The sequence below is a fragment of the Mustela lutreola genome, chromosome 10 (assembly GCF_030435805.1).
Source record: "Mustela lutreola isolate mMusLut2 chromosome 10, mMusLut2.pri, whole genome shotgun sequence".
NCBI lineage: Eukaryota > Metazoa > Chordata > Mammalia > Carnivora > Mustelidae > Mustela > Mustela lutreola.
Window position 1 is genome coordinate 64245883 of NC_081299.1, and position 18377 is coordinate 64264259.

Here is an 18377-nt window from a genome sequence, read left to right on the forward strand (position 1 = left end):
CCTGTCTCCTGACTCAAGGCAGGGGTCTCCTCTCTGACTACAGAGCCTGGGCTGCCTTACTGGCCTCAGCGTCTGGTAAATAGTAAACATGTAAATACAGGTAGACGGGCTCAGTCTCCTTTCATGAGCTCATTTCCAGAGGGAGGCGGGCACCTGCTGAAACTATTTTCAGGAAAGAATATTATTCCCTAAGATTTTCTCTTAATAGACGGCGTTGCATAATGGAAAGGAAACTGGGCTAGAGGTTTAAACACGATTTCTCTTCCCTGCATTGACACTGACTCACTGTGCGACCTTGGTCAAGTTCCTTCACCTCTTGGAGAGACTCTTTCTTTCATGTAAATGTCATGCCACCTTTGACTTGTTTGCTGCCAGTTTCGAAGGAAAAAGCACCCTGGGAAATGTGATTAAGGAGAGGCTCCTGGCCTCTTAGCCAGCGGAGGGGACTTTCATGCTCAGACCTGGGGGAGCACTTTGGATCAGCTCCTCTCATGTTAATTTCCTCCTCCTTCTCACCCACCCCGCCGTCTCCAGATGAGGGCACAGTATGGCAGATTGCATGTAAAACTGCTTTCTGAAAGGCACACCTATGCATCCTGGCCGGGATGCCTTTGCGTGGACCTGGGACTAATTCCAGTGTTGGCACTGGCTTGCAGAGGTGTCGTTGGAAGGGTTTGGGCGGGCTAACATTAGTGCTTTCCAGGGTGGGACACATACAGCCCTGGTTCCAGGTGCCAAGGAACCACATACTTTCCAGGGCTCTCCAAAGTCAGCAGAAAGGGCACAGCACAGCAGGTGTCCGCCCTGGGCCTATTTGACTTATTTATCAGTTTGGTGTCTGCCTCCCCAGCTTGTAGGTAGCTGCCGTGATGGCAGAGACATGTCTAGTTAGCTCACTCTTGTATCCTTAGCATCTCCCTCTGCCCCCCAACCCCTGCTTGTGCTCTTTCTTCCTCTAATAAATAAAATCCTTTAACATTTAAATATATATATATATTATATAATATATATATATATATATATATATATATATATAGTATTTTGTTTTTTGAATGAACGAATGAATGAATGGTAATATGTTTGGTACAAGGCTGTGCTGTAGAACATACTGCTGGAGTCTGGCTCTTGCCCCACAGGCTTCCCCTAAACTGATGGAGAGCAAGGCAGGCAGAGGTCCCAGGCAGCAGGGCAGTGGTTCTGGTAACGGCTGGCTCCAATGTCAATGTTCCCCCAGGGGATGGAAGGGGTAGAGGAAGGAGGGGTGCTGGCCAAGAGTCCCTTCACCTCCATTCCAAAACAGAAACTAAAAAATGTTCATGATACGGAGAAGAATGAGAAAGGGCCAGCTCCTACCGCACAACGGCTAAGGGTCTTTTCATGGTTCTATATTGTAACTAATCCCAAAAGATATATTCCTCGACCTCCAATCACTTACAACAAAAATTTGTGTTGTCTTTTATACTGAAGATGGATTGAAAAGTATTCAGGTTCCTTTATACTTGGGTGTGGCACTTTTGACCCGCTCTCAGAGGACCTGCACTTGGGGACAGAAGTGAAGGTCTACTTCAGTTTCTCTTGGCCTCTTCCGAAGGTTGGAAGCATAAGCTTGAAATGAGTGACCATTAATTGAGCATCTTCTGTGTGTTGGATACTGGAGTAAGCTCTGTGGGTAAGACAACATCCCAAGGAGTTTGTGGGCTAGCAAGGGGCCTTGGCATATAAAGCTGGGTATAATAAGATTGTCGGAATTCAGGTGAGAGATGGTGGAGGGCTGAACAGGGGCATTCCCACTAGGAATGGAGAGAAGGGGCAGAGTTAGGAGAACTTGAGGCTAAGGATAATAAGACTTAATGAGTAATGATTGGTCGAGGCAGAGAAAGAGAGAGAGGGTTAGTATGACTCCCAGGCTTGGGGTTTGGGCAGCGGGGTAGGTCTGGGATCCTCATCACAGGACAGGAAAGGTGGCAGATGTGGGGAGATTGAAGAGTTTAGCTGTAGATGGTTTGAGGGCGAAGCTCCTATGTGCCGTCCAGCGGGAAAAGTCTATCAGGAATTGGACTAATTTCATGCCAGATATCATTTACTGAGTGGGAGAGTTTCACTGTTTTAATATTTTTAAACACCAATATTGTTCTAAAGAACCCTCTCCTCCTTGTTTGGAGACTGATTTATAGTCCTGGCTTCCCTCCAGAGTCTTATCTTTGAAGCAAACATCCCATCAGCCCTGAGTGCAAGTGAAAATGAGCCGAGCCAGAGCAGTGGGGAATACGGTCTGTCTGGCGCTGTATTTACCAGTGCCTTTCTTCAGCGACCCCTGCTCTGGCCCCCTGTGCTGTCAGCTCCCAGCGATATTTATCCTTCCAGCCTCAAATCATTTAACCCTTCTGTAGCCTTTCAAGACAAATCCTGGGCATCTCAGACACCTCTGACACATCTAGGAATAAGCACAGAAGGTGAACATGTCTGTCTCTGCTCAGCCTGGCCAGAGCATCTCTCTCCTTCTCATGCCTTGAAAGCCAAGACAAAGCTTCCTAGTAAAACAGGTCCTCGTGATCAGGTGGTGGGTCAGAATATTTCATGGAAAGTCAGAAAAATTATCAGAGCCTCTCAGAACTTCAGGATACAGATGGTACCCCAACTTATAATGGTTCAACTAACAATTTTTTGACTTTATAGTGGTGTGAGAGCAATATGCATTCATTAGAGACCTTACTTCAATCATCAAATTTTGATCATCTTTCGAGGCCGGCCATATGTGTTACGATGTTCTCTGGGGGTGCTGGGAAGTGGCAGCTCCCAGCCTTCCCCCATGATTGCAAGAAGACACTTACAACCATTCTATACCCAGACAACCATTGTTTTTCACTGTCAGCACAGGATTCAATAAATAAGGTGAGATAGTCGACATTTCACAATAAAACAGGCCTGGTATGAGATGATTTTGCCCAACTGCAGGCTAATGTAAATGTTCTGAGCATGGTTAAGGCAGGTTAGACCAAGTTACAGTGTTTGATAGGTTAGGTGTATTAAATGTATTTTTTTTTAAATGCATTTTTGGCTTGTGGTATTTTCAACTTACAGGGGGTTTATCATTATATTACCCTTTCCTAAGTCAAGGGAGATCTGTGTTTAAAAAAAAAAAAAAAAAAAAAAAAAGATCTTGCCATTCTCTGAGTAGAACTGAAGCTGGAGGAAAACATCATAGTCTTCTGAGCAAATCATGAGTAAATGGAAAAATGAAACCCAATTCTTGCCGCTTTAGAAACTTACATATCCATTCATTCAGCCAACATTTATTAGGCATCTTCTATATTTAATTAAGCCACTTTGTAGGACAGTATGGGACACAACAATGGAAAGTTCCTCTGCCTCCCAAGAAGGCGACACATGACTGGTCACGACTGATGAGGAAGTAATTTGCAGTCACCAATGGCATCGATGGCAAAGAGCAGCCAAGCACCCTGAGCAGACTAGCCCTCCGAGCCCTCACAGTCTTCTGCAGTAGTTTCTATCAGTACCATTATTCTATAGATGAGGAAACTAAGGTACAAGGAAGTTGAGAAATTTGCCAAAGTCAGCAATGGGTAAGTGATGGGATTTGAACTCAAGCAGTTGGAACGAAGGACACTTTGTGAATCAAATGGCCTTGACATGGGACCACGAGTGGTAAGTTAACTTTCAGTGACTGGAGTCATTCCCAAAGGACGCTACTCTGTGGGCAAAGACAAGGAGATGACACTTTTGGATAAATGAGTGATGGTCCTGATTGGGGGAGTTCTTCAAATGGGTCAGTAAAAAATAAGATATGAAGGGTCACTCTGAGAAATGCAGACTTCTCTCTACAGGTAATAGGGAGTTGTGGAAGATCTTTGAGCTGGAGTGATAGGATCAGAGCTGTACTGTGGTTCCTGCGCTCTAGCCACTTAGTAAAATAAGTAGACAAAAAACAAAGGAAGAAGAGGAAGGAAGGAAGGAAGGAAAAGAAGGGAAGGGAAGGAAAAGAAAATTTCCTGGCTGTCTGATAGAGTAATTATAGTTATCCTGCCTACTTTATAAAATGTATAGCTTTCTTTATTCTTGCTCACATAGTCAAGAAAGTGGGAGTTTCTGATATTTCTGATTTAAGCAGCGATTGAAGGACTTGGTCTCCTTTCACTCTTTGGCTTTGCCCTCTTTGACCAGGGACTTCCAGGTTCACTGTGCTGTGTATATCAAGACATCGGGAAGAGAGAGAGAGTGGGGAAGGCACCTGCTTCTTAAGTTCTCCAGTGACCTTCACTCTGATTTCATTGGGAGGCATGTCCCCCCACCGCCAGAGGCATGGGGACAAGGAATGTGGTCCCTGACTGGGCAGGCTTCCATCTATGACTGCCCCGGGAGAAGGAAACATGACTCGTGTCAGAAAGTCTATCGCACGTGAATGCAGAAAGAAAAGCTTATTTACCCGCCAGCAATAACTTCAGAACAGTCTAGCACCTCATTTTGAAGTCTGGTTGAGGAATGAGTCTTATGAACAAATGAGGCTTAAAATAAAATAATATAAGTATAGTCCCTTTTAGCACCAAATCATATTTGTCTAAACTATTCTTGAAGGTTCCAAATTGATTTTATACTTTCTTACATAAGTGAACAAAGCTTAACTTAATTTAAGCTCTTCTTGATGACTTAGGGTCCCCTTTATGAATGTCACTTATTATAATGCAGTGTGTTGTGTACGGATGGCTTTTGAGTGCTAGAAATATTTGTTGCTGCACTGAATGCCTCCAGAATTCTAGGCTGTTCTACTAAATTTTCTCTTTAGTCTTTCTGTCCCCCTAAGAAGTTTTATAGTCACTGTATCATCTCAGCACCTCTAATGTTGGTTTTCCAGTGCTTTCTACATTCTCCTGCCTTTCTTGTTATCTACTAATTCCTCCCCTCTGTAGATTTTCTTTTTCCTCCTCTTGAGACTCTTCAGTTTTCTTTTCTTTGCCAGTCTTCCACTCAACTCTGTCTTGCCTGTTATGGTGGCCAGATCACCCACATACTTAGGACTAAGATTGACCCAAGATACAGGCTGTGCCTTAGAAGCACTATTACCTGGGGCACCTGGGTATCTCAGTTGGTTAAGTGGCTGCCTTCGGCTCAGGTCATGATCCCAGGGTCCTGGGATCAAGCCCCACATCGGGGTCTCTGCTCAGTGGAGGGCCTGCTTCTCCCTCTCCCTCTGCCTGCTGCTCTGCCTACCTGCTCGCTCTCTCTATCTCTCTGTCAAGTAGAAAAAAAAAAATTAAAATCTTTAAAAGAAAGAAAGAAAGAAACACTATGACCTTGAGCAATTCAACTTTGAACCTCTCTTACCTCAAATGTAAACCAAGGTGGTAATATATACCTTGCTTTAGAATTAACTGAGATTAATATAATATTAATAATAATAATAATATTAAAAGTTGCTTCATAACCATTGGTAACCATCACTGTTGTTATTATGGCATTTCCGGGACCTGATGAGGAAGAGCTGGAACAGAAGGGACATCTCCAGTGAGCAGAGGGCTGAAGCCATGAGTCAGGATCCTGAGTCCCCAGGGAGTCACAGATCTGCTGATATGCCGGAGTGTACTCTAAAGAGAGATCTAATATATATGGATCTAATAATAATACATGGAGACACGAAGAGGACTGCCTAAATATCTTCCCTGGTTCCGTCTGATGTTGCTTTGTTTTTACCAAAAAAGCACCTCTCTCAAAAAAAAAGAATTGAAACGCTCTTAAGCTATCAATGCTATCTGACTTCATCCACTCACGGTTTCTTTTTTTTTTTTTTTAATATTTTATTTATTGATTTGACAGAGAGAGATCGATCACAAGTAGGCAGAGAGGCAGGCAGAGAGAGAAGGGGGAAGCAGGCTCCCCGCTGAGCAGAGAGCCCCATGCGGGGCTCGATCCCAGGACCCTGAGATCATGACCCGAGCCGAAGGCAGAAGCTCAACCCACTGAGCCACCCAGGCGCCCCCACTCACAGTTTCTTGACAAAGCTAGAGGAGGGGTGTGCCTTTGTCTCTCTCACCAGGAACAGCTTTCCTGCCTTCATAGCCCCTGCGCACCGAGCTATAGCCAGAGGAGCAAAGGCAGTTGTGTCCCGGGCAGCCTGCCCAAAAGCTGCCATTACACAGGGAGTAGGTACTGAATAACTATACAGTGAGCGAGAGAAAAGAAGAAAAGGCGATCTTTCACTAATACAAACTAAGTAATTCTGTGGCCCAGAGGATGCATGATGTTCAGCAAATGAAAGCAGGTGGCAAAGTAGCTCCCTAGTGTGTACATCACAGCTAATGTCCATCAGTGGTCAGCAAACGAGTATACTGTGCCAGCATCAATAACCCTCTTAGCTTTGTGCTGTGTTTATTTAACTAATGGCTGCCTTACTAGTAACGCATCATGATGGTGTTTACTGAGCTTGGCAAAGTTAGAAATTATGATTTTGTTTACTCGTGTGTTTCCAGCTGGGGTGCTGAGCTGTTGTTCAGGCTGCTGATGACTATCCTTCCACTCTCAGAGCCCCTAAAGTAGGCAGTTCCATAAACAAACCATCAGCTCGAGAACCAACGTGTCAACACGGACACAATCTGGTTATTTGCTACTTGGCAGTAGTCAGTGTTCAAAGCCTCAAATAATGACTTATTTTGAAAACTCCCTTATGCTTAGATAATAAAGTGGATAGAAGTAAGGTTACAGTGTAATCAGTTTAGTTGGTACTACTCAGTCTTCTATGAGAAGATGAAGCATTTGCATCAAATTAAATATTCGATTTGGGATGATTTGTCTCTTGATCTACACTTGGGCATACCAAACGGAAAGGAAAACCAGAGAGAAAGCCTAGGGGAGGGCCGTGGTTCTAGAATGTTCTCCTCACCTGCATGAACTAAATTTAGCTCCTTGTGCAGCAAATACTTAGAAAGCAACCACTATATATTAGGTCCCGGGGATGCTACAGTGAGCTAAACCCCACAGAGGCATGAACCCAGTTCCTAAGAACCTTGCCATTCTGTGAGGGAAGAGAGACCCTGACTCAAAGATTGCCGACATGGTGAGAACTAGAAAAGGAGAAACAGGGTGGAGTTTAGGGAAGGTTCTCTGAGGGTGTGATGCTTTGAGTGAATGATGAAGGAGTTTCAAAAGTTGGGAGAGAGGAGGCAGGGGAGGGAGCCTTTGAATGCTGTGATTATTTCAGTTAAGCCACAGAATCCCCCTGCGAGGTAGAAATTATGTTCCACTTTATAATTGAGCCAGCTTGGCTTCCAGAGAAAGCATGTGCAAAGGCCCCAAGGCAAAACCTTTGAATAGTGCCACTTGGAGCTACAAAGTCAAAGTCAATGCAAGTGGAGTATGGGGAGCTACGAGAGGGTGGGGGATACAGAAGGACTTGGGGGGAAAGTGATATGAGGGTCTCATAAGCCACTGGAAGGACTTGGTCCTCAAAGCAACAGGAGGATCCTCAGGGATTTTAGGGTGTAGAGATACTAAGCACAAGCAGGTCCTAATGAGCTATGCTTTTCAGAAAGTCCTCCCGGACATATGTGGACAGTAGAAGTGTATGTGGGAAGCCTGGCAGTGATCCAGGGAAGACGTGAGTTGATGCAGGGGTGGGGGCAGGGGGAAGCAAGGTGCAGATGGGTAGAAAAGATCAGATTCAGCAGATATAGCAGGTGGACTGTACAGGTTCTGGAGTGACTGGATAGAAAGAGAGGCGGGTAGTGGCTTATTCAGGAGGGCCCTTTTTGAGTCTGTGACAATTAACCCATGACAGTCGTATTAGTTACACCTTCTTGAGTGCTTGCCATGCCATTTTGCAGATGAGAACATTGAGGCTGACTAGGGAAGTACCTATCAATAAATGACTTAACTGGGATTTGAACCCAAGTCTGACTCTTTCTACTTCATTTACAGATTTAATGTTCTGTCCCATTAGATTGTTTTCTCATCTGGTCAACTGAGACCATAGCTTTTTTTCTCCTCCACTCAATTCAGCTATATGTGGAACCCCCATATTCTCCTAATTCTTTTGTTATCAGTTATCAGATTTGGGCCATGCTGTGTTTACGTGAAAGCCCTTTCAAATGTAGCAGGGGCCAAAGAAGCCAGTTTCGTGGAATCTGGTTTGTCTGGCAGTATTATATGTCGCCTTACCCTCATAAGAATGCAGCTTTTTGTTTGTTTTAATGAGCACAGGTGGCCCTTAGACCTGCTTGCCTCCTAGAGGAAGGAATTGCGTAGGAGTGACCTTTGAGGGGAATCCCAGCCGGGGGCTATTTGAAAGGCTGGGAGGTGAGCCATCCTGTACCCTCAGCCCTCGTGCTGGCACTTCAGAGAAGAAAGAGGCTCTGGAAACAGGCTTGTGGCTCTGGCGACTCATCCACACCTTTTTTGGACAGAGAAAAATCCTCTGCTGCTTGCTGAGAAAGTAAGGCAGTCAAGTATTTCTTTAACAATCTATTGAGGACCTGCTGTGTGCCAGACGTGCATCGTGATCTCTGTTCTCGTGGCACTCTTGCTGTAGTGGCAATTAAAAATGTAAATCACTGGAGACTGTGGTAGGTGTCAGAGGAAATCAACAGGATCGTGCATGAGAGGATCGTGATAAACTTGCAGCTCAACTTCCTCGCCTGGTAAAAACGAGAACCGTGGTAGAACTTGCCTGTCAAGGCTGTTTTCAGGATTAACTCAGGTGTTAGATTAATGTCTTGTATTGAGAACCATGCCTGGCATATCAGCTGAACGTTTTGTCTGTGTTATTAGCAGTTAATATCCTTGTTATATAATAAGTGGGGGAGACTCTGTCCAATTAAGGCAGTCAGGGAGGACCTCCTGGAGGAGATGACTTTCAAGCTGAGACATGAGAGACAGGAAGGATCAGGGCATGTGAATAACTGGGGAGACGAAGACCAGAGGCCGAGAGGGAGCACCCGATCTCTCAGTCTCTCCCCGAGACAGAAAGGAGAGCAGCAGTCCCTGGAGCTGAGAATGGCAAGTGAATCGAGTTCAGGGCCACAGGACGGACAAGGCCCCGACCAGGCAAAGAATTTGGATTTTACTCTTCAGGTAGGGCAGGGGAATGGAGTGCACTGCATTAAAATTCTCAGCCTTGCAGCCATGTGGGGCACGAAGTATGAGGGTGAAAGCTGCCAGACCCAGTGTGGAGCAGGGGGTGCTCGTGGGGTGGTGGGAGGCAGAGGGTGAAGACCGAGTAGGGAGCCGTGTATTCGTCTCCAGAGCTGCCAGAACAAATTACCACAACCTGGCTGTCTTAGAACAACTGAAATTGATCCTCTCACAGTCCTGGCAGCTGGGAGTCTGAGATCAAGGCTTTGGCCAAGCTGGGCTCTTCCCGAAAGCTCTAGGAATCCTACCTTGTACCTTACAGCTGCCTCAGCATCCGGGGCCAGTCCGTGCCTCGCTGTGACCTCTGCCTCCTTCTTCACGGGTGTTCTCCCTGGGTGTCATTGTGGCTCTGAGTCTCTTCTTCTAAGTACACAAGGGCTGTTCTAATCCAGTGCAACCTCCTCTTGACTTTCTTTCTTTCTTTTTTTTTTTTTAAAGATTTTATTTTTATTTATTTGACAGACAGAGATCACAAGTAGGCAGAGAGGCAGGCAGAGAGAGAGAGAGAGAGAGAGGGAAGCAGGCTCCCTGCTGAGCAGAGAGCCCGATGCGGGGCTCGATCCCAGGACCCTGAGATCATGACCTGAGCTGAAGGCAGCGGCTTAACCCACTGGGCCACCCAGGCGCCCCTTGACTTACTTTCTTAATTACGCAGGCAAAAATGCTTTTTCCAAGTAAGATCATGTCCGCAGGTGGGACTTCAATGTCACTTTGTGGGTGTGTGGCGAGGGGCTGTTGGAGGAACACAGTTCAATCCACAGCGGGTGTATGAGTCTGGCCACGCCTTTGGGGGGCTGTGCTGGCTGGAGAGAACCCCCATGCCCCACCTCCTAGGGCGAGAGCGGCCACCAGCCTTGCGCATGCTTTCTCCCTATCAGGCGGGGCTCGCCGGCTCTGTGGCTCTTCCTGGCTGCTTTTTCCAGGCAGGCAGTAGGTGGTGCAGAGGTGGGCAGTGCTGCTAAAGAATGATCCTCCTTTCTCATCTGTCTCCACAAAACCACTTCTGCTTCAGGGCACCAGGAACTCAGGACTCTTTTTCAGTGTGTCCCCAGCAACTCTGACCAGGCTATGGATATAGGTGGCTTTTCTTAGATGTGTAGGAGTGAGGAGACCTGGGGTTCATCCCCAGTCCTTCTTGTAGGGTGTGACCTTGAGCAAATCATTGAACCTCTTGACTTTAGGCTCCTTCCTCTGTAAAATGAGGATCCTAGAGTGGTCCAGGGGCTCTCAACCTTGAGGATGCATCAGAAATCACTTGGAGGACTTGTGAAAACACAGGTGGCTGGGCTCCACCTCAGAGCATCTGAGTCTGTAGGTCTAGGATGGGGTCTGAGAATTTGCATTTCTAGAAAATTCCTAAACTTGGTTGTCACAGTGGGTCTGGGAACCACACCTTGAAAATTATCAGCCTAGACAATCTATGAGATTTCTGCCAGTGATGCTATTGGGTGAGAAGGGATAGGTTTAGGATACGTGGACGGGGATAGATCCAATAAGGCTGGAAGAGTTGTAGCAGGTGGAGAGAGAGAGGTATCAAGAATGAGCTTTGAATTTTGTCTTGAGAAACTGGGTAGAAGGGATGCCTTTAACTGAGATGGCAAACCTTCCCTTTGAGATTGGCGTTACCACATTCATATTACAGATGAAAAAAAAAAAAAAAAAAAAACCAGGGGACTCAGAAAAACTAAGTCACCTTGCCCAAAATTATCCACCTAAGGAGAGGAAGAAGCCAGTTCAAGCCTGTGACTCCAAAGACCCTAATTTACACACTGCTCAGTACTGCCCCCTGCCTTTGGAGCTCTCATCCTCAGGCAGCGTAGATGGAAATCATGGAAAATGGGTTGGGGGGCGGAGAGGAGGACTTCTTGGCAGTGAAGGCTGGTGGGTGGGATTGTCACTGAGAGAGAAGAGCAGCTTGAAAGAGTAACATTTTTCTAGGGAATCACATTAAATAATCAGAGTGGCTTATACCTGTGTCAGGCTGAACCGAGATTGACAGCTAATAAAAGCCCAGTAATTACAGGAAAACATCAGATTGAAAAGTGCAGAGATTCTTGAAACACCTAAAGCCATTTAATATATCTTATGTTTGCTCCAGACCAACAGGCAGCTCCCAGAGCAAGACTGGTCTCATTACTGAGCTAATGGACATTATGCTCTGAGGTACCTTTCCCTCTGCCAAATAAATCAGAATTTTAAAAAGTGAAGCCTGAGATTGCCATGCTGCAAATGTTTGCAAGGACATCACTGAGCGTTTTAGGTGTCAAGTTTAATTTGACTTGGCCTGGTCTATTCTCTTAAGAAAGGCTCAGGAGACATCAGCTGGGTCACAGGGAGAATTCCTTCTGCTCCTGCTCTCTGGGCTGTGACAGAAATCAGACCTTGATTCCCTGAGCGTGCCTCCTCAAGCAAGGGTTTCCCTGTCGCCTGAGCCCAAAGGAGTAAGTTGTGATGCAAATTGTCATGCCCCACTGTTCTCTGATGGAGGGGGGACTAGGTAGAAGGAGAGAGACTCACTCATACCTTCTAAAACACGCTAAAACCTTCCTGGGCCCCTACTAAGTTGCAGACACTGCCCTAGGTCCCAGGATGATGACAAATGCTTACATATTAGCCAAGAGCAAAAGTGAGGGCAAAAATAAAATGGTAAGCTCCGTGTTTGTGTCCGTCCGCGCAGTGCACGCTTCCCCCAGAGAGCCAGGCTGCCCGTCTCCCACGGGCCCCTCTCCTGCACACATTGGGGGCCTGACGAGGCTGCAACTCTGAGCACCAGTGGCCTCTATGCATTGTAGATTTTCCTGGGCATTTTTTTACTTCACAACAGCTCTAATGACCTTGGCATCAAGCTCTTACTGGGGATTAATAACTGGCTGGGCTTAATGGCCCTCACCGTGTCCTGGGCCATTTTCCTAGCCAGCCATTAATTCCAAGCAGTGCCCTCAGCTCTGGCCATTATGGCTCCCTGGACGGGGAGGCTGTCCTGAGGCAAAGGGCCACAACCGCCTTCTCTGCAGACAAAGGCTTTCACATTATACGCCCCGCCTTCTTCTCCCCATGGCATCTAGCACACAGGGATGGGGTCTTTAGGCAAACACCTGGTTAGGGCACCACATCGTGTCTTCTCTTTATGTCTCAAGAGGGTGGCTTTCTCAGAGAACAGACAAGGCAAGCCGTTGGGTCTCATTCACTCATTTACCAATCTACCCATCTATTATTCAGTGTTAATTGAATGCCTCTTATGGGGTCAGGAAGCAAGAGAGATGATCAATATTAGATACATATTAGAGTAATCTAATATGGGCGTCTCTGTGTCTTACCAAAGGATGGGATACTTCACTAAATGGGGCTTTAAGGAAAATGTCCCAGAATCAAGGGACTGAGCACTGTGAGGAAGAAGTCAGAGAGGAGGCCCGGCTAGCCAGTGAGTTCCCTGGGAGCTGCCTGCACTCCTGCCTTCTCCATGGAACTTTAGATCCCAGACGCGCTAACAGAACTGCAAGTTCACTTTCCCGTCCTCTGCTCGGTGATTCATGAACCCAGCATCTGAGGAACATGTGAATACGGCATCAGGAATCCTAACTCACCAAGGCATGTGTATCTCCACCCTTATCATTAAGACACCAAGGATTATAATCATCCTGGGATGTGGAGGAGCGTGGCTCTCTCGGAGGACCCATAACGCATCCTGAGAAACAGGGTCATGGAATTTGTATAATCTCTAGTCATCCTGCCTCCCCAGACATCATCTGTCCTTCCGAAGGCAGAAAACAGACTTCATTTCCTCCTTTGGAAGTGATTCAGCCTTTGGTACACGCTCTTCTCAGCTGCGGGAAATGTAACATTCTGTTTAGAACCGCAATTGTCATTTTATTGGCACCACTTACCAGAAGACACTTAAGGCATAATTCAGACTTCACTCTTATGCTCATTGTTTGGTATCTGCACAAGGCAAAGAGTGGGTGTTGTCGCCCGAGGTAATCAATCCCTTGGAGCCCAGGCAGATGGGCAGGAATCATGAGGGAGGAATTTCTGGACTGGGCGGACCCAGCGTATGTGGGTGGTGGCCAGTGACCACAGAGGATCAGTAGGGCACATTCAGGAAACTTTGCCTTCCCTGGAAGGGTCTTCTGCTCACCTCACATGCACAGAGGCGGGAGACAGAAGGCACTGGAATTTCCACAGGTGACACGGGGTTCACCTGTCAACCAGCCTGTGCTCTGAGAATCACAGCAGAATAATTAATTATGGGGGAGAGAGATGCAAAGACTTCTCTTCAGAATGTTTTCCCCAGTAAAAATAAGCACAATGTCTTGTAATTACCAGTCATGCTAGAAAATTCAAGATGATAATTTAGGGTGAGTCTGATGAGAAAAAGTAGGTTCCAATGGCCTGAGGGTCCAATGAAATGAAATCCTACGAAGTGACCTTATTAAACAAATGTATTGAGTTACACGGTACCTCACCGGTGTACTGAGTGCTCAGTAAGTGTCTTTTAAATGAATGAACGAATAAATGTCATGCGGCCACAAGTATCTAGTTGATCTCCTCTTTGTTTTATAAGTTAGAACGCTAAGGACCTGACATAAAGTTCAGACCTGGGTTTCCTGACCCTAATCATCACAGAGGAACATGGTATTTGCAGATACCCCTGTCAATCTTGTAGGACATTTTTTAGTGGGTTTCCCCACGAGTAGAGGTTTCCTAGGATGCAGGCTTTCCAATATGTCCCAAACAACCCCTAACAAATTGGGTGGGTCGTTCACCCTGAGTGCCTGAGTCTGCCCTGCAAATCCTCTTGCTCCACCATTGACCCTCCACCAGCCCTCACCGCCAAGCTCCCACTTCCACTTCCCTCCCGGCCAACCGGGCTCAGGCTCCGCCCTTTCGGTTCAACTGAGAGTCTTGTGGCCAGCACCGCCAAATCCAGAGAACACTTGCCAAGTCTGGTTTCACTTATCCTCTCATGTCTTGTGACCCCATCGACCAGCACCTCTTCAAAGTTTCCTCATCTGTTGGTTCCCTTTGCTCTGTCCTTTCCTGGTCCACCAGCCCTCCAGCTCCTCCAGACCAGCTCCAGTGTTCCCTCACCTTTGGTCTCATGGCCCCGTGTGCCTAATCGATTCTAGCACTTACTCCCCGGTCCTGTAATTGCTTCTCTGGGGGCACACTCACTTAGATTGGGTGCCCTCCTGAGAGGAAGGTCAGGATCTTTTTTATCTATATCACCCAGTTCAGTGCCTGAGACATGATAGGAACTCCATGGTTGAACAGATCATTTGACTTTCCCTCTTCATCTTTTCTGTGTGGGGTGTTCAGGCAAAATCAGAAAAAAGAAAACTAAGTATTTCCCCCGTCCTTTGGCCCATGAAATTGCTCCTCACCCCTAGCCGTTCGTTCAGGGGATTCAGACGGGCTTCTGGCTCCGGGTTCCAGGAGGAGAGGAATGGGGACCAGTTTCTACACATCTGTAATGCAGCTATTCCTCAAAGAAAGATCTTTTTTTTTTTTTTTTAAGATATTATTTATTTGTCAGAGAGAAGGAGAGTGCACACACACAGGCAAGTGGAGGGGCAGACAGAGGGAAAAGCGGCTCCTCAAGGAGCAGGGAGCCCGACCCTGGGATCATGACCTGAGCCGAAGGCAGACGCTTCACTGACTGAGCCACCCAGGCATCCCAGGAAGATTTGGTCTTAAGTACCTTCTACTCTCCTTCACTTAAGGCTCTACATGGATGGGGTCTACTGTTAACGGGGCTCCAAGGATTGGACATATTGGATACAAGACCTTGGTCACTTTACCGCATCCAGCCGGCCCCGTGCCCTAAAAGAGATAACACTACTGGTTAAGAAACAGCATCACTGAGCTTTGGGGGTTGATAGAAGAAGGAAAGAAGGCAACGACTTAAGAAGACATCTCACGGCACATGTTCGATTTATTCTACTGCACCGTGGTGCTGTGATGGTTAATCCAGCAGCTCTGCAGTATGCTTTCCTGGGTTTGAATCTCAGCTCTACCACTTCCTAACTGTATGGCCTTGAGCAAGCTCCTTACTTTCCCTATCCCTTAAAATTCTCATTAGTAAAATAGGGGTGATAATATAATACCCTTCTTATGGGATTATTTGAGGAATTGATGCAATTACATAAAAAGCTCAGAACAGTGTCTGGCCCATAGAGACATCTCATCGCTTTTAGCAAAAGTGGTCTCTCTCTCCATTGTCCGCCCCACCTCCAACCCCCGCCTTGCTGTGCTCTAAACAGCCCCCTTGACTAAGACTTTCGCACAGACCTCATCCTCTCACACTCTATTGCATGTTCTGACTGACCCACTGTCCCTCACTAAAGTGTAAACTTCGAGGGGCTTCTGTTTTTGCATTCCATTTGCATTCTCACTGCCCATCATAGCACTTGTCACCTGAGAGTAATTGGGTGTCAAATGAATGATGAGAATTTGCAACGGTAGAATCTCCACTTCATAAGCTTCTACGTCAATTATCAACCCGAAGTGATCAGCACTGACTTAGTGAGTGTCTGCAATCACTCCACTCCGACAGGTAATCCCAAGAACAGTCTCATTACCCAATGATCACCGCGCCAGCTCCTATGTAAGGACTGGGTTCACCCCCCCCCCACCCCCTGCAACTGCTATTTTTCAAATACTGGCAATTTCAAATGGCCTGGTCTAATACTGTGTGCATTTTTATCCAACCAAGATAGAATGGAGCATTTGTTATCCTCATTTGAAGATGAGAAACCCAAGATTCTCACAGGTCAGTGGCTTGCCAAGGTCCCACAGTTAATAGGTAATGGAGACAAGGCTTGACGGGTCGTATAACCCCCCAGAGCTGGTGCCCTTGGCGACCACGCAGTGTGGGAAGGTGGCTGTCCTCAGGTGCCCTTGCCTGGTTCTGAAGGCAGAGCTGTGGCTCAGGAAACTCCCAGGCTAAATAGAAGGACTAAGCGGGATCCGACTTCCCAAAACCAGGCAGGGAGCCAGCGTGTCCTGTTCAGTGTTCACAGGGAAGAAGGGCAGAGGCTCTGGGGCACGTGTAACAATGCAGCTCTCCTTCAGACCATTCTTGATTGTCATTTTCTTGTGCACTTGCTGGCCTTGGCCTCAGGCCCTAATTACATTATCTGCAAACAGCAACTAAGAGATATTTCTCATTAAACATGAACAGGGGAATGTTTAATGTGTGGGAACGTAGGCGTTCAGAAAGCAAATCATTGGTTCAAGGTGTTGAAATGAACCTTGTCATTGGAGTTGTCCCTGGTGGGCTTCCACAGGGCACGTGTTCACCGGCTGAGGTCGGTGCTCTGAGCCTGAGGATTTTTTTTTTCTTTGTTCTGTTTTGTTTTGTTTTTACATTTTTGAAGATGGACCAACTCAGTCTTGCGCCCTGTCCTTTTAAAACAGAGAAACTATCCTAGTTGTCCTTTCAAAATTATGGCATCTGAGGGATTACCACATGGATGTCTTCCCCCCTCCCCCTGCCATGTGATTCTTAGGCGATGTTTATTCAGGATAAACATATTTGTACAGCAGCCAAGAATATTGATACACATTTAACTTTCAATAACGTGACTTAAGAACTTCCAAGCTCATGTCAGAGCAAATGCTAGTGTAGTCTCTACTTTATTTTGGGGGTAACTTTGGATTCAGGAAGACCTGGGTTTGAAGGCGTGACTTCAGTGCTTGCTAGTTATGCGTCCTTGGGCGGATTTCTTTCCATCGCACCTCTGTAAAATGGCAGTCACAGCGACCTTGCAGGGTTGATATGGGGATTTGGTTATTTAATATCAGTAAAGCCCAGAGTCCAGGGTTTGACAGGTCAGTGCAAGCCCTCTTGCGGTCTTGTCATCTGCTTTGGGAGAGAACGAAAGGAAGGGCTGATGAGGCCCCAGCAGCAGGGATAGAGGCTGGCATGGGAGGGGTAGAGGGGGACCCGGCAGCCCTTAGCGGCAGCGAAAATGACCCGCTGATGCCAAGTGAGGGTGGCCTGCTGATGGAGTCCTTCCCCCCTCTGCCTTCTAGCCCCTGAAAATGCACTGCAGGGACTGTGCCTTGGTGACCAGCTCGGGGCACCTGCTGCGCAGCCGGCAAGGCCCCCAGATAGACCAGACGGAGTGTGTCATCCGCATGAATGACGCGCCGACGCGTGGCTACGGGCGCGACGTGGGCAGCCGCACCAGCCTGCGGGTCATCGCGCATTCCAGCATCCAGAGGATCCTCCGCAACCGCCACGACCTGCTCAACGTGAGCCAGGGCACCGTGTTCATCTTCTGGGGCCCCAGCAGCTACATGCGGAGGGACGGCAAGGGCCAGGTCTACAACAACCTGCAGCTCCTGAGCCAGGTGCTGCCGCGGCTGAAGGCCTTCATGATCACGCGCCACAAGATGCTGCAGTTCGACGAGCTCTTCAAGCGCGAGACCGGCAAAGACAGGTAGAGGGCCGGGCGGGGCAGGGCGGGGCGGGGCGGGGCCGCGGGGGAGGGAGGGCAAGGACGCGTCCGCCCCCAGGCCGCGCTGTTTTCTGAGTTACCCAAAGCAAAACTTTGGCTGAGGCTTTTTGTGGGGGGCCCGCTGCTCATGCCATTGGTAGAGCTCGCCTCCAGGGGGCCCTGGTCTCCCAGCTGCTCCAACCGAACTCATTAAGACCAAGTTAGCGAAGCACTGAGACTCTGCATGGGTAATTCAAGGCCAAGTCCTTATTTGGGAGGGGCAGGCTACACAGTTGCTCCCTTACCCAGGTAGTAAGTGCAAGATAATAGTTTTATTGCATTTCCTTTTACTTGTGAGAATACCGACCTCAGGGAGGGTATGGATTTATTCTTGTCTTTCGAAGCAAACGTTCATTCAGTGCATCGATTTTTTAAAATATATTTTTTAAAGATTTTATTTATTTATTTGACAGAGAGAGATCACAAGTAGACAGAGAGGCAGGCAGAGAGAGAGAGAGAGAGAGGGAAGCAGGCTCCCTGCTGAGCAGAGAGCCCGATGCGGGGCTCGATCCAAGGACTCTGAGATCATGACCTGAGCCGAAGGCAGCGGCTTAACCCACTGAGCCACCCAGGTGCCCGATTTTTTTAAAATATTTTATTTATTTATTTATTTGACAGACGGAGATCACAAGTAGGTAGAGAGGCAGGCAGAGAGGGAGGGGGAAGCAGGCTCCCTGCTGAGCAGAGAGCCGGATGTGGGGCTGGATTCCAGGACCCTGAGATCATGACCTGAGCTGA

The 18377-nt window shown here is 47.4% G+C and overlaps 1 protein-coding gene across 1 annotated transcript in view; it reads left to right on the top strand.

Annotated features, from left to right (window-relative positions):
• ST6GALNAC5 (ST6 N-acetylgalactosaminide alpha-2,6-sialyltransferase 5) overlaps positions 1-18377 on the top strand; it is a 174519-nt gene that overhangs the window by 128116 nt on the left and 28026 nt on the right. The window contains exon 3 of the mRNA XM_059136800.1: positions 17173-17582. Within this exon, the coding sequence (XP_058992783.1) occupies positions 17173-17582 (410 nt within the window). The remainder of the gene's footprint in view (positions 1-17172; positions 17583-18377) is intronic.